The sequence below is a fragment of the Aulostomus chinensis genome, chromosome 23, assembly GCF_037954235.1.
Source record: "Aulostomus chinensis isolate RoL2024-O1b breed Wild chromosome 23, RoL_Achi_v1.0, whole genome shotgun sequence".
Taxonomy (NCBI): Eukaryota; Metazoa; Chordata; class Actinopteri; order Syngnathiformes; family Aulostomidae; genus Aulostomus; species Aulostomus chinensis.
The window spans coordinates 11,765,576-11,779,380 of record NC_141342.1 but is presented as its reverse complement, the minus strand read 5'-3'; the positions used below and the strand labels follow the sequence as shown (position 1 = coordinate 11,779,380).

At 40.5% G+C, this 13,805-nt stretch overlaps 4 protein-coding genes across 7 annotated transcripts in view; 2 read left to right on the top strand and 2 right to left on the bottom strand.

Moving 5' to 3' along the window:
* Positions 1 to 2,326: 2,326 nt before the first annotated feature.
* LOC147239562 (troponin T, slow skeletal muscle-like) lies at positions 2,327 to 8,299 on the top strand. The gene is made up of 13 exons (XM_086195882.1): positions 2,327 to 2,375; positions 4,366 to 4,395; positions 4,500 to 4,513; positions 4,596 to 4,622; positions 4,778 to 4,796; positions 4,887 to 4,947; positions 5,036 to 5,152; positions 5,229 to 5,306; positions 5,388 to 5,501; positions 5,595 to 5,704; positions 6,438 to 6,528; positions 6,664 to 6,704; positions 6,885 to 8,299. Exons 2-13 carry the CDS (start codon positions 4,373 to 4,375, stop codon positions 6,928 to 6,930), a joined length of 741 nt encoding a protein of 246 aa, XP_086052008.1. The 5' UTR covers positions 2,327 to 2,375; positions 4,366 to 4,372; the 3' UTR covers positions 6,931 to 8,299.
* On the bottom strand, positions 2,929 to 12,044 carry dnaaf3l (dynein axonemal assembly factor 3 like). 2 transcript variants are annotated; one of them, XM_086195877.1, is made up of 12 exons: positions 11,985 to 12,044; positions 11,571 to 11,686; positions 10,304 to 10,410; positions 10,131 to 10,224; positions 9,908 to 10,062; positions 9,653 to 9,832; positions 9,461 to 9,583; positions 9,247 to 9,369; positions 9,023 to 9,146; positions 8,302 to 8,416; positions 8,117 to 8,191; positions 2,929 to 7,411 (listed from the first exon to the last, which is right to left on the bottom strand). In XM_086195877.1, the coding sequence occupies exons 2-12, from the start codon at positions 11,650 to 11,652 to the stop codon at positions 7,273 to 7,275; spliced, it is 1,317 nt and encodes a 438-aa protein (XP_086052003.1). In that variant the 5' UTR covers positions 11,653 to 11,686; positions 11,985 to 12,044; the 3' UTR covers positions 2,929 to 7,272. The 2 variants fall into 2 exon arrangements, with proteins under 2 accessions (XP_086052003.1, XP_086052004.1); XM_086195878.1 differs by having other exon boundaries at positions 11,571 to 11,680; positions 11,985 to 12,025.
* LOC147239558 (receptor-type tyrosine-protein phosphatase H-like) overlaps positions 11,566 to 13,805 on the top strand; it is a 23,745-nt gene continuing 21,505 nt past the window's right edge. For both annotated transcript variants that reach the window (XM_086195876.1, XM_086195874.1), the window contains exon 1: positions 11,566 to 11,693. The gene's annotated coding sequence lies outside the window, so the exon portion shown is untranslated. The remainder of the gene's footprint in view (positions 11,694 to 13,805) is intronic.
* syt5b (synaptotagmin Vb) overlaps positions 12,278 to 13,805 on the bottom strand; it is a 4,854-nt gene continuing 3,326 nt past the window's right edge. The window contains exons 5-9 of one of the 2 annotated variants that reach the window (XM_086195879.1): positions 13,607 to 13,774; positions 13,349 to 13,516; positions 13,148 to 13,265; positions 12,922 to 13,055; positions 12,278 to 12,840 (exon numbers count right to left, since the gene is read on the bottom strand). In XM_086195879.1, coding sequence (XP_086052005.1) covers positions 12,631 to 12,840; positions 12,922 to 13,055; positions 13,148 to 13,265; positions 13,349 to 13,516; positions 13,607 to 13,774 — 798 coding nt within the window. In that variant the 3' untranslated portion in view covers positions 12,278 to 12,630. The remainder of the gene's footprint in view (positions 12,841 to 12,921; positions 13,056 to 13,147; positions 13,266 to 13,348; positions 13,517 to 13,606; positions 13,775 to 13,805) is intronic. The other variant, XM_086195880.1, reaches the window with a different exon arrangement.

Genomic DNA, 13,805 nt, shown 5'->3' with positions numbered 1-13,805 from the left:
GCTCTAAGCCAAAACTAAAAACACTGTGTGTAATTACTTTCTTCCATAGACTCAAGTCTATATGCTAAGGTAAGGTAGTTGCTAGCTCAAGACATCCAAGTGAAGAAGAAGAAGAGCTTGTTCCTGATTGGAGGAAATGTATCTCCATGATGACGCCACCTTACTGACCTTCCTGACACACAAAAGGAAGCTTGGTGTCACAGACTTCTCCAAACCACTTCCCGTCACCCCTCATGCCTCCACAGTGGCGAGAGGAACTGGGTAAACTGGCCCAGTTAGTGTATTCTACTAATCCCTGACTGGTGTGAGTTTCCCCCACAGACCACAGCCAGGACGCCGGCCCTGACTCTCTCAGACCAATCCAGGTGCTTGCCGTCGCTCCACTGGCTGCTGTCATGTTCACCAGCCTGTCCATGTCGTCACGACAACCAATGGTGGCGAGGTCTGAGTGCACGTGTCTGCAGTGAGTCTGAGCCTCGTCCCAGCTCTTGGACGTAGTCACCAGATGATACTCTCGATGGATATGTGAGCACAAAGACCCTGCAAGGGGATTTAACATGAACTGGATCATACGTGGGAGATTATCTCATCATTTCACCCAGAAATACTCACCTGAAGCCAGAAGGACCATCAGCAAGTGAAGCATCATTTTTCTAGAACCTAAAAGAAGATCTACATTAGGAGTCAAATGAACATTTTCCTATGAGGATTTCCTCAGAAATGTCTGCTTATTGCCTGAACCTTTATTTTAATTTAATTCAAAGGGACACCGTCTCAATCTTTGAGGGCTAAAAGAGGATGTTCTTTCCAAGTACCTGATGAAGGATCAGATTTAAAAGATACGATTTTTTTCTAAAAATGCCAAAACGTTCATCCGGGAGTGCAGGAATGTTCCTGTCGACTTTATTTGTTGTAGCTTTGACTCGGTAAACATTTAAGTAGCCAAAAGGACGCGACGAATGGACGGCTTGTTTCCAAGTTAACGAGATTAGTTCGATGATTAAACTCACAATATCCTCACTGCATGAATTAAAAAACAAAACAAAACTAAGCCCTTCGTTAAATTCAGAAACAAATAAAATGTATAAAATCTAATTGGGGTATTATCATATTATGAGTAGGGTTATTATGATCTTCTCTTTGCAGCAATATTTTTTTAATTCCTCTCTGCTACAAAGCAGCATCTGCACATGCTTTGATAGAATTTAACTGACATTAAGGTCTCAAGAGATTCGTTATCCAAACAAAGAACTGTAATACATTTAATCATTGTAATACCAAAATTTCCTATTCATATCAGTGTTTCTACAAGGCATCCAAAGAATAATGTGTGAATATGGTAACTGCTGTTTTATGAATTCATACCATCCGTACTGATAACAATAAATGCATAATGACAACCATTCGAAGTATTAGTACTCAGAATTGTAGCCATGAAAAAAAAACCTCATTGAATTATATTTTACGAACCCAAACCCTCATTTATTTGCTTTCTTTCTTACCTGATCATCAAAGTGAATTCCTGCTGGCCGGTTCTTTCCCCTCACACATAATTAGCTGTGAGAGGTCTTGAAACACAATATGGATTTGTTTTTTATGGAAATGCTTTTGCAGCTGACAAATTCCGGGGTAAATTTGCATTTCACAAAAAAACAAAACCAAAAAAACAAATGCATGTGAAAAGCAGGAGCTGTTGTGTTATGGAGCCAGGCTTATAATGACTTTGTTCTCCGAGGGTTAAGGGGAAATTACTGTGGGTTTTCTTGTAGAAATACGCATCATTTTCTCAAGAAATTGGCCTTTTATTATCTGAAAAATAATGAGGTATGTTAACTTGTTATCATGAGAGCACAATGTTAGCTAGCAGGAGATAATAAAGAACCTAGTGCTTGAGTTGTGGCTCCTCCTGGCTTCCGTATCCTGTAGCTACAGCAGGATGACGTAAATCTTTTCTCAATCATTTCCTGAAGGATTAATGCAGGAATGAGAGAATTTAGCATCCGGGACTGCGTCATCGTCATATTCAGATTTTGGTTTTGCCTCGTTCTTTTACTTTGCCCTTTCGCTCCGAGCTGCTGCCGCCACCTGTCTTTTGTCACATTCCAGCCGTGAGGTCACCAACCAACCCTTCCCTCATCATCCTGTCTGTCAGACTTCAGTTTATACTCCCAAAAGCCACCAATAATCCACATACAGACCCCGTCCGTCCCTTCCTGACTCCAGCCACACGTTTTTCTTTTCAAGTCACCTCCTTGTCGGGGCGACCCCCTTATATAAAGCTCCGTCTCCCCTTGCTGCTTGTTGTCATCATCCCCGAACAGCTCTCTTTCTCTCTCTCTTTCCATCCATCTATCTCTCTATTGCTTCCTGTGCTGGTATGTTTGAACTTTTCTTCTGTAGCTTTAATCTTTAAGAATTTGCTCTACATTTACTACACTAGCGGTGTTTATTTCATTCAGTTTTGTTTTTGTTTTTTTTAATGGATGCTGAGCGTTGAATACCATTTTAAATGAAGGTTTAGGGTAACGGTGAAACTTTATTTCCTGTGTACATTTTTCTTTTCCGTCCACCAGTTTAGAGTCTTTCAGCTCACTGCTTTGTTCTCGGTTCACTCTTGCAGGCGGCTGTTTGTAGAGAGAACGCTCCAATAATATTAGCAGGACAAAGTTAGCAACTAGCGGGAAAACATAGCGAAGGATTACGTGGCTCAGGAGGTTACATATTTTCCTCAGGAGTTAGTGGGGACCAAAATCAGAGCTAAAAGGAGGCGATAATAGACGTGTGTCACACACCTTCACCAACTTAAAGAGGTGATAATGCATTTGTGTCGTCCAAGCTGGCAGGGGACATCGCTTTCATGTGAGGAAACAAAATAAAAGTAACACAGTGTTGTGGTTAAATGAAAATTCTGTTGGCAAAAACTATTTTTATCCAGATTTTATTCCCATTTTGGACTTTCAATAAACAAAATATCAACATCCAAACATCATGACGTTCTGAAAAAAAAAGAAGAAGAAGGATTTCAGTTAGTCAGCGCTAGTAAAAACTACAATATTCTGTCAGATGTCCTGACATTGAATTCTGGACGCCTGAGGTCACAACCTACATTCAAACGCGGCATTGGTGGCCAGTTAGATGCCTGCTGGACCTCCACTTAATAGACAATAGTCTTTGGGACCACCGCTAAATTCCACATAAAATCAGAACATAACAGCAAACTCTGTCACCTTGGTAAGAGGGGAGCTGCTCACGGTGCGTCCCTTCATCGGGAGCTATACTTGGCGTCCTTGATCTCCCTCTGTGAATGCCCTCAGTTTGGAAAGAAACATCCAACAGTGACTCGACATTCCTCTCTCAATCCCTTCATCTGCCTTTTGTCTGCGTGCCCATGTTTATTCAAGATTGACATGCTCATGCTCTGAGATCTGGGCTAAAAAAGAACCGTGAGCCGATCCCAGTGGCGGCAGCGGTGCTTGATCTTCTACTATGATAATGGAATTAATAAAAACCAGTCTAGAAAGGCCTGCAATTATTTGCATAATTATATATTTTTAATTAATCAGTCGACATCATGGTGACTTGTCTCACTGAAGCGTTGAGGTCAGATGCTCTCGGGTCAGTCAGCCCGCAGCAGATCAAATGATAATAGGGAAGTTGGCAGGTGTTTATAGCAGCCAGCCGAGCTGCTTAAGCTCTTCCATCTCCTCTTAATCAAATTAAAGATGGAGGATTGGTCACCTGATACCTCCCTCTTATCCTGGCGGACGAGACTCGTCTATTCCTAGATCATTAGCTACAAATGGCCTTCCCCTTAATCTTTTTCTTTGAACGAAAGCGCCAGCATGTGCTGAGTAACACGTTTGCTGCGGACACACACACACACACACACACACACACACCCTTCACTCTGAGTCATGTTCTCTCTAGAGTTTGAACACTATCAGCACACAAGAGGAAAAGGATGATAAGCGGACTGCAAAGAGAAAGATACTACTAATACTACCACTGCTACTACTCATAATATAAATTGATAGGGAAGGGAAGTAGGTCGGGATAATAAAGGAGAAAAAAAGGAAAAAAAGAATCAAAAATTCTCTGAGACAACTACTTAAGAGAAAGCACCGTGTCCTCCAGCCAAGATAATCATCCAGGTACTGAGTATGCAAAAAGATTAATTCAAATAGTGAAAATTTGGGTTAGCTTGTTAAAAAAAAGTGTACTTTTTCAGAAATTACAGGGACAAACTCATGCTGGAAAGTCCAGCTCTACATGCATGACAGTGTGAGATTTATGAGTTATCTTAAACAGAATGAAACGACAGTATTTCTTATTTAATCTCTGCTTATTTTTCATCTTTTTTTTTAGTCTCACAATGTCAGATTTGGAAGATCACGGGTGAGTTCACCCTGTTTTAGAATTTTGAACCTTTTCGATATGAAATGTTCTTCTGATCTGATCTTCCAAACCTCACGTAAATCTTTCAACTCTCTCTTATTCAGGGGCCATCAAGAGGGTAGGACATTTCATTTCAAAATAAAAGCAGCTGGTTTTTATTGTTTGCTTTTAAAAAAAATTTCTGTTCTCTCTCTCCTCAGAGGAAGATGAGGAGCAGGGAGAAGGAGGTGAGACAATCCTATTCCACTTCCAAATCAGCAACATACTAAGTAAACAAATGTGCTGAAATACATCATCCCATTCAGAAAGTCACAGATTTTTTTTGACTGCACTTTATGTATATCAACTTTTCTCTGGTTATTGATCGACTTTGCTGTTCAAGGAGAACGCCCTAAATACAAGTGAGCACATACATGCTTGTATACATCAAGGAATATTTACAGGATCTTGATTAATCGCATGAATTCAAACGTTGACGTGTTATATTACAGGCCCGTGGTCACACAGCTCGTCCCTCCCAAAATCCCTGAAGGGGAGAGGGTTGACTTTGACGTATGTTCCTCTAAATGTGTTATTAATGTAAAATGATTCACATATATATATATTTAAAAAAACATCATTAATGTGTAATTGCTGCTAGGATATCCACCGCAAACGGATGGAGAAAGATCTTCTGGAGCTGCAGACGCTGATTGATGTCCACTTTGAGCAGAGGAAGAAAGAAGAGGAGGAGCTGATTGGACTCAAAGAGAGGATTGTAATGCCGGTTTAACACTGAGAAAAATAATATGCAATTAATACGATGCGTTCAGAAGTCCTTTGTTCTGCTTTAGGAGAGTCGCCGGGCTGAAAGGGCTGAACAGCAGCGTGTGAGGGCAGAAAAAGAGCGAGACAGACAGACCAGGATTGCGGTGATTAACACCGAACCACGTTAGATTGTCAAATTCCAATTTTTTTTTTTTAAACTTTTAAACTAAAGTTGACTCCTGCAGGAGGAGAGACAGAGGAAAGAGGACGAAGAGGCCAAGAAGAGAGCAGATGATGAAGCTAAGAAGAAGAAGGTGCTCTCAAACATGGGGGCTCACTTTGGAGGGTTCCTGGCTAAGGTCGGTGCAAGTGTGAGCAGTGTGTGTGTGTGTGTGTGTGTGCTGTGAGTGTCTAATCCCATTAAGAGATTGAGATGTGTTTGACTGGTGCAGGTGGAGCAGAGGAGAGGCAAGAGGCAAACGGCACGGGAGATCAAGAAGAAGACTTTGGCGGAGAGACGGAAGCCCCTGGCTATTGACAACCAGAGGGAAGATGACCTGAGGTCAGTTTAGAAAAGAAGTCTCACAGTTATTCAGCTCCATCACTGAGGTCATGTGACCACCAGCAGTTTGATGAAATATGGAAGGATGATAGTGCAAGCGTGCAGGAATCGGTACGCAACTGCATCTGATGATGTCATATCGCCTCGGCAGAAGAGTGGGCTCTAGTTAATTTATTGTTAAAATCGTTATCATCTTCTTACCAGTACATTTGGCTTTACTTCCCCAAAACACTACGTTCCCTTGATTATTGTATGAGGGTTTTAGACTTACTTCAGCCCCCTTTTCAGGCTCTCATGTATCTTTCCTAAGATACACCGTTGCATAACCTCGCTGTGGTTCATTCTTTCTCATGTCATCCATATTGTGCTCTTAGAGGTATCTGCAAGATTCAAGCATCATTTGTTCTTTCGCAATCTAAAAATATTTTGACATTTACATTTGTTGTTTTGGTAGGGTTTCAATTTTCTATCATCATTTTCAATTTGCCAATCAAATTCTTCGTATCATTTAATTAACTCAACTGGTATTGCAAGGTATTTGACGATAATCAATATCGCTCATTATTTTCGGATCAGTTTTTGTGTTTGCGAGGTGCGGATGTGTCGTGTGGCCAAAAACTAGCCATTGCTAACTTTATGGTAAAAACAAGAAGGAAATATTGCGATAAAATGAACTCTATATTGCCCAACTTTAGGTTCTTCGTTATCTCTGGCTGTTAATATTGTGTTTTAGGAAGCGAGCAAAGGAGATGTGGGAATGGATCTACCACCTGGAGTCGGAGAAATTTGACCTGACTGAGAAAATGAAGAGGCAGAAATATGAGGTAAAGCGTCTCGCTGAAACACAAACACACACACACACACACACACACACACACACACACACACGTGCACACACACACACACATGTTCAGAAATTTGTGATGTCAGATTGAAGTCTTCGTACTTATTTCTCCCAGATCAACGTCCTCCTGAACAGAATCCAACACGCTCAAAAATTGTGAGTCGATCTGTTTGTCTTACTCCGACGTGACACAATAGCCTGACCCCTCCCCCTTTTCACTGCAACAGAGCACGAGGCCAGCATGCAGGGAGCTACTTTGCCTAAGCTATGCAAACACACCACAGATGGATGGAAATTCCATATTTTAAATAAAAATCTCTTCTTTTCTCGGCGCAGCAAAAAAGGCCACGGTAAGGGGAAGGTCGGAGGACGCTGGAAGTGAAAGCTGACACTTGACACGTCAAAGGAAAGCAGACGACTGTTTACTGGTTTCTGGACAACGTCGCAGCACATTTGCGGTGTTTTTTGTTGTTGTTGTTGTAGTGTCATTTACTGAAATGTATCCACTTTGCAGATGTATTTATCAAAAATATCTGTTGAGGGAATTTAAAAAAAAGAATTTTTACAGAAAGAAAATGATTAAAAATGAGTAGGTATCATGTTCCTCAGGAAGAAGAAAATTCTTGTGCTGTAAAGCTGCTGCGTCACCTTGACTACCAGTCTGTTGCATCACATAAGGATAAAGATGCTGATGGGGGTGGGGGTACTGTAGCTCCTCTGCATTTTACTTCTTCAGCATGAAAACAGCTTGAACGTCATCCCTCTTCACCTCCTGACATGGTTGAAACCCCGCCTCCTGGGAGATGCTCGCCACTTTTTCTGCAAAATCTTCCTCTTGCTCTTTGTTCAGGTCTAAAATGTACCTGGCATACAAATAAGTGTCAATCAGTCAATTTGCAAACAAGGAAAAAATGAAACTAAATACTCCAAAGGCTTGAGTCATAGTTTTCCTGGTGACTGTCGCCATGGTAATGTGGTGGAAAAATGATTAAGCTGCACACACTGTTCGTCTCGAGAGGCTCCAAGTTCTGGTGAGATGAGAAACAACACTCAAACAAACTGTTGCTGAGGCTGAGCAATTCTCTCATCTTGCAGGAGGGAAATTGGTTCAACACACAACGAGTGTGTGCTGAAGAAGAATCCCCAGAGTGCAGAGTCACTCGAACTTCTATACAATCTTTGTTGCCCCGCAGATTAACACCCGCCTACCATTAAGGTTTCCTTTTAAGGTTCCAAGAACATGAAATCTGCTGTCATATGCAAGAGGAATTAGAAGTTGAACTCTTTTTTTGAAAATTCAGAGAAACTAGAGCTTAGAAAGCTTATTGCCTCGATGCAGGAACAGGAAGTGTAATACGAGACGTTTTTCCAGATACGTGACCGTTTCAAACTTTAGGTCACTCAACCGCAAAGCTCAAACAGGTTGTAGACATAAAACCAACAGAGGTCATCATAGTTCAAAGATTAAAACAAACAAAAAAAACAAAACAAAACACAATGTGATACTAAAATTTTCCATTACAGGTAACAAGCCCTGCTACTATTAAAAAAAAAACAACAACCCTCACTTGGCCAACTCCACAGCAAGCACAGCGTCTGGTGCTGCAGCCTGTCTCATGGTTGGTCCCAAATGGTGTGTGCAGCTTTACAGCATGGACAGAGGAGGAAACAGAGACAGAGATGAAAAAGCAGTTGCTGAATTATGCCACGTTATTGTTTGTTGTCGTTTGTAAGACAATAAAAGAGCTCAAACCTGGCAGAGAAGTAGATGGTGTTGAAGAAGTGGGAGTATTTCTGTTTTTCGGGTAGTTTTTTGAGTGAATCCAGTGGCAGGAAATTGACAGATATGCGATTTAGCTGCATCAGCTCTGAAACACATAAGAAGAACGTTTCATGCATTTCTTGGAGGAGACCTCATGTGGACAGGAAAACTGGGCAAGTGTACAAAAGTGTAGTTCCTTTCCTCTGACTGCTTCAGAAGTGAGTTCTGTGTTTTATGTTTTGTTGTCGTTCACTTTCTGTTCTAATTTTCACAGTTTGACAATGTGAAGTCTAAGAACTGCTGCTGTGAGATGGTTAGGTTATCTTTATGCCTCAAAAGGGGAAATTAGTTTTGCACTCAGGGTTCAAGTAAGAAGAGGAAACAAAGGAAGAAGATATCAGTGATGCATCAACATAATAAAACACAGAGTTCCAACAGGGAAAGGATGTCATAAACATATACATGCAAGTCAGCAAGGGAAAGTGCAAGCAAAGCAGCTAGAATTGCTATATGGTGTTAAGTATCTAGGGATGAAGGAGGCAACAGGAGCCCTGAGGACAAAAGCATAAAGTCCCTCAGGAGTGAGCGTTCCTGGCAAAAGGTTACAGATTCAATAAAATCTCTCTAAAAGGTAGTCATCCTCACACAGAAGAAAGATTTAAAAAGCTTATTTTTCCACAAGAAAAACAAACAACCAGAAGAAGTCATTTACCGTTAATTGTGACAGATATTTTGTCGGTCGGCAAAGATGATTTTTCAGTCTCAGTGTCTGACTGTCTTCTGGACAGGGAGTGGAAAAATTCCTGCACATTTGCAAAGGAGATATCCTGGGCTGTCTGTGGATGCGGGGAAATATCGCTGAAGTTACAGAGTAAATGCACAATTTATTGCTGATGTTTTTATAAATGAACAGGAAGTGATGTCATCAAGCTTAACCTTGATGTGTTGCCCATTCTGGGTCTTCAGCAGACTTTTGTCATCAGTTTGAATGCCGAAGGCGATGTAAGGGCTGGATACGATGTCGCCCCAGTAGCCTCTCACTGACACTTTGTCCAATTTCTATACACACACACACACACACACACAATAACTTCCCTCCATGAAATGCCTGTACTGACTTGTTTTGCATCAAAAACACACAGACACCTACCTGACGGAACACTCTAGTAGAGAGCAGGCTCGGGTTGGTTATTTGATAGACACCCTCCCTCATTTCAAACGCCACGCCCCGTTCCCTCCATCGCACATACTGCTGTTTGTTGATGACACCACTCTGCAGACAGACAATCGGTCTACAAAGAGTGTCCATCAGAAAGCATTCATACACTACATGTTCACGTACCCCTTTGTCGTGCAGCTTCATTGTGAGGTCCCAGTCGAAGCAGCCTGTCTTGGAGTCGTAGCGTGTCCCAAGGTGCTGCCTGACTCGATAATCCCAGACTTTGTACATTGACGGAGGAGCAGAAGAGTCAGGCTTGATCCAAAAACTGAATATCCTGGCCAGCTCGTCCCGCTCCTTAAACTTAAGAAACATTAAAATTTTTAGACAAATGACCTTGTGGTGCACTTGAGCGGTGAGATCAGCTGATTTTACTACCTTGAGTAGAGATGTGTTCAGACAGGAGTGTGTGGTCGTCTCCTGTGCGTCGGTAACATACAGTATGAGATTTGACGCCACATGTTTGAGTGTCTTCTCTGTCTGACTGCGGATCTCGCTGTTTCCGAACACCTCCAGGAACACCTCAGTCTTCTCTGAGAATGAAATCCAATTTATGCTACAGATTTAGGATAATTTTTATTCCTTATTTCACTCAACCCACCATTAAGTCCCATGCTTTCCTGCGGAATAAGCGCCAGGTAGAGGAGCAGCAGCTGTCTCGCCACCACCTCCATGCTGCTTTCAATCAGCCACACCTGCAGAACAGCAGAGCGCGTGTGGGAATATATCCAACGGGGGTCACATGACAGTGTGAGACACATTTCAGAAACTCACGTGAAGGCTGTCCTCATCCCCTAATCCGGCAATAGTCTTCAGAATATGTCTTGGATCTGCGCTTCCAACCAGAAGAACATTGACCTCACCTTTCTGTCTCACAGGACCTGCAGACAAGAGGAGGGGAATACTTAGTCCAAAACATCATACTTCTAATGTCGGGTGGGAATCAATGAGTATGAACCTTGTGCATATTTCATATCTTTTATATACACTTTATTCAAAGATATATGAAACATTTAGACTGCATTATACAATCATTTCCTAGCGATGCATTCACTGTAATATTTTATGTTAAATTAAAAACAAGTGATACACCATATTGGATTTTTGGCAATATCTGATATTTTTACAACTGCTGAGGTCAAAAGCCGATATTGCAGATGTAGATATTATATGTTTAGAGGCAAATTTATATGATATTTACAAACTGAAAAACACATATAAACATTGTAATTGTTAAAAAAAAGTTTCTACTTTATTTTCATTTAGAAAAGCTCAGAGATTATATATTTACTGCATTATTTCATCATCATAAAGGACAGATGATGAGCCCAGATGAGGAATTGGGCAAAACTGAGCTGTTATAAACATAGAACATCAGACCGATATATTTTAAAAAATTACCAATACATGGCGATACCAATAATGTGCTGATATGAATGTGCATCTCTATTAAAAACTGTACATTTTTTTGGATAAAATATACAAGCATCATGCATGTATTTAGGATATAAGTATCATGACGCAAAAAGGAGTGTTTAATTTACATTATAATGTAAATGATTGTTTCATTAACATGTAAGATATACTTAAACGCTATATTGAATTAACTTCATTGATCGATTTTTATGTATTTTGTAAGGTAATATATGTATTTTTAATTATAATATGTATTTATCTTTGTCTAATTTTCATGTTAAGCTTGTTAAGTATTGCTTTTAAATTAATATATCATCTGTTTAAGCTATTTTATGTATTTTTAAAACATAGCCAAAGACTTATTCTAATTTTCTTTCTCTCGTGTTATGTGTCGTGAATTGAATTTAAACTTTCTTTCTTCTTTTTTTTTAAACTATTTTTGCCCTTTTCATGTAAGTACCCTAAACCGAACTAATATGTATAAAATAAACATACTTAAATCAACTTAGATTGTAAGGTATTATTTCTGTTTATCGGATGTAGTAGAGTTCAAAAGTTAAAGTAGGAACATGAAGAAGCTTAAAATGTAATTACTCAGAAATGTGCTTGGTCATTATGGTCTCACCTAAAGTCAGGAGGTCGCAGGCCGGGCTGAAGCCCCACCAGGTGACGCAGCCGGCCCCTTCAGACGCCCGTCCAGCACTCATCACGTCCCGTAGGTGCTTTCAACACAGACTGCAGCTACACGGTAATTTTATTCTTTTACTTTAAGTTAAAACGACACTCATGTAATTCGGGGGCGTGAAACTGCATGAATTTATCTCAGCGGTTAGCGGAGGCCGAGTTTAGCTTAGCGGTTAGCAGAGGCTGTGTGTACTGTAAATGCAGACGCTAATTTGCTAATTAACCCCTGAAAAAACAAAACAAAACGTCAGTTTATCATATTCGCGGCCTCGTGCATTTTCCTATACGGGGATACAAACCCAGTTCAGATATAGTTAAAACTATGTGAAAACCCACCTTACACACTGTTACTTACAATTGAGTGTGTTAGACAACTAAATAGACGTCTGGAAAGTAAAGTTTTGGTTCGGTTGCTAGGCAACAGTATCATTGAGGAGGAGAGAACAGACGCCATCTACTGGAGATTGAGTTTAGAATTAGTATTTTTAGAGAAATATATTATCATTTGTTTAGTTTTATATTCACTAATTTTTGTTTTCTGTGAAGAGAATCCCGATAGTTCTGTTTGTCACAGCTAAACATTAAGAGCATGAATTAAAATAACCTCAAAGAACCAGTGGCCGAGAAACTCTCAGGATTTGAGACTGTTCATTGTGGGTTTTATTGGTTATTCAATACGTACAAATAAATCTTGGGACTCTGGTGTGTCACAATAATACAAAATAAGCAAAGAGTTCCAATGTAAATAACATGAGACAAATAAACAGAATGGAAATCTTTCCTGTATGTGTTTGTGGGCTCATTGATGAGTGTACACAAAAGATAACTGTTGTTTGTCCATGTAACAAGCACAGAGTCAGACTGACTTACAAGGGCTCATAGAGGAAACAGAAACATAACAAATATCAAAAAAGAATGCCAGGGTGTCACACCCCTGCACACAAATTGAGAGAAGGTCAGGTATAACGTTACAGAACAACAATAAACACACAGCTGTAGCTTTAGCGAGGTTTTGCTTTCAGTGCTGCATCAACTTCCTCCTCCGGCAGGAGAGTGTGCCACTGGGCGACTGGACGTCTGGGATTGGCCAGCATGTCTGACCAGTGACGCAAGCCCACACCTGTAGCTCCATAACCCATGAAGGTCTTACCGATAGGGTCATTGCTCCCAAGTTTATCATAGTCATACACCGTGATGACCACCTGCACTTTCTGAGTCAAAGACAAACAAGGGTTATTCATTTTCTTGCTACCTAACTGTGAGTTGATGACTTATATCAAGACACAACCTACCTGTATCTGCTCGAATGGGACATCGAAGCTAAAACTCTCATTAAAGTAGGGGTTGAGCGTGTTTTTCTTCACCGTCGTCTTTTTCTTTTTAATGCGTTTTCCATTTTGCTGCAGAACAATCTTCACATATGGATCTTGTGGAGGGAAAAAAAATGGTTGTTTTATTTCATGTCCTAGTGAGACTAAAAATTGTTTAAGAAGCCCATATCGAAAACAAAAAAAATACCTGATAAACCACCAACATCCATTTTCTTCAGATTCTTTGCCTCCATAATGTTCACAGTAAGTTTCCCGGCAGTGGGAACGTATCGCAGAGAAATGCAAACATCGCCAAGTTTTTCCTGCTAAAAGGAAAATTTGTGAAATATATTTTACATTACCGTCACTCCCTGCTGAATTTAAGCGATATTAAACTGATCCATTGTACCTCCTCTTTCTCACCACTCTCCAAATCCCTCCACTGTTGCATGGGTTGGCCTAAGTCAACACTGTTCATGGGAATCTTTATCTCACCGATCTCATCATGCTTTGAGAAACGATCAAAATCGAAAACCTGCAACACCAAAGTCTTTCCACCCAGCTCTGCGTACGGGATCTAGAATGAAACAGAGTAAAAACACTTACTTTAAAATCACAAATACTCATGAGCACTATGCATAAACAAAACACAACAGCACACAGTGACCTTAAAAATGAAAGTCTCGTTGAAGACAGGACACAAATTCTTGCGTTGAACTTTGGTTTCATACTTCTTCTTTTTGTCTGGCAGCAAAAAGACTTTGACGTAGGGGTCTGAGGTTCCCCCCATGTCCATAGCAGCAAGATCCTGAGCCTGGAGGATACCCACTATGAGCTTAAGAGGAAAGAGAGCAGATATTGTGATC

Coding starts and splice junctions, on each gene's coding strand:
- LOC147239562 (XM_086195882.1), top strand. CDS start 4,373: ATGTCAGATTTGGAAGATCACGG. Junction 5,153..5,228: donor TTGGACTCAAAGAGAGGATT/GTAATGCCGGTT, acceptor GTTCTGCTTTAG/GAGAGTCGCCGGGCTGAAAG. Junction 5,705..6,437: donor CAGAGGGAAGATGACCTGAG/GTCAGTTTAGAA, acceptor ATTGTGTTTTAG/GAAGCGAGCAAAGGAGATGT.
- dnaaf3l (XM_086195877.1), bottom strand. CDS start 11,652: ATGAGTGCTGGACGGGCGTCTGAAGGGGCCGGCTGCGTCACCTGGTGG. Junction 10,411..11,570: donor CTGCGACCTCCTGACTTTAG/GTGAGACCATAA, acceptor TCTTGTCTGCAG/GTCCTGTGAGACAGAAAGGT. Junction 10,063..10,130: donor GGAAAGCATGGGACTTAATG/GTGGGTTGAGTG, acceptor TTTCATTCTCAG/AGAAGACTGAGGTGTTCCTG.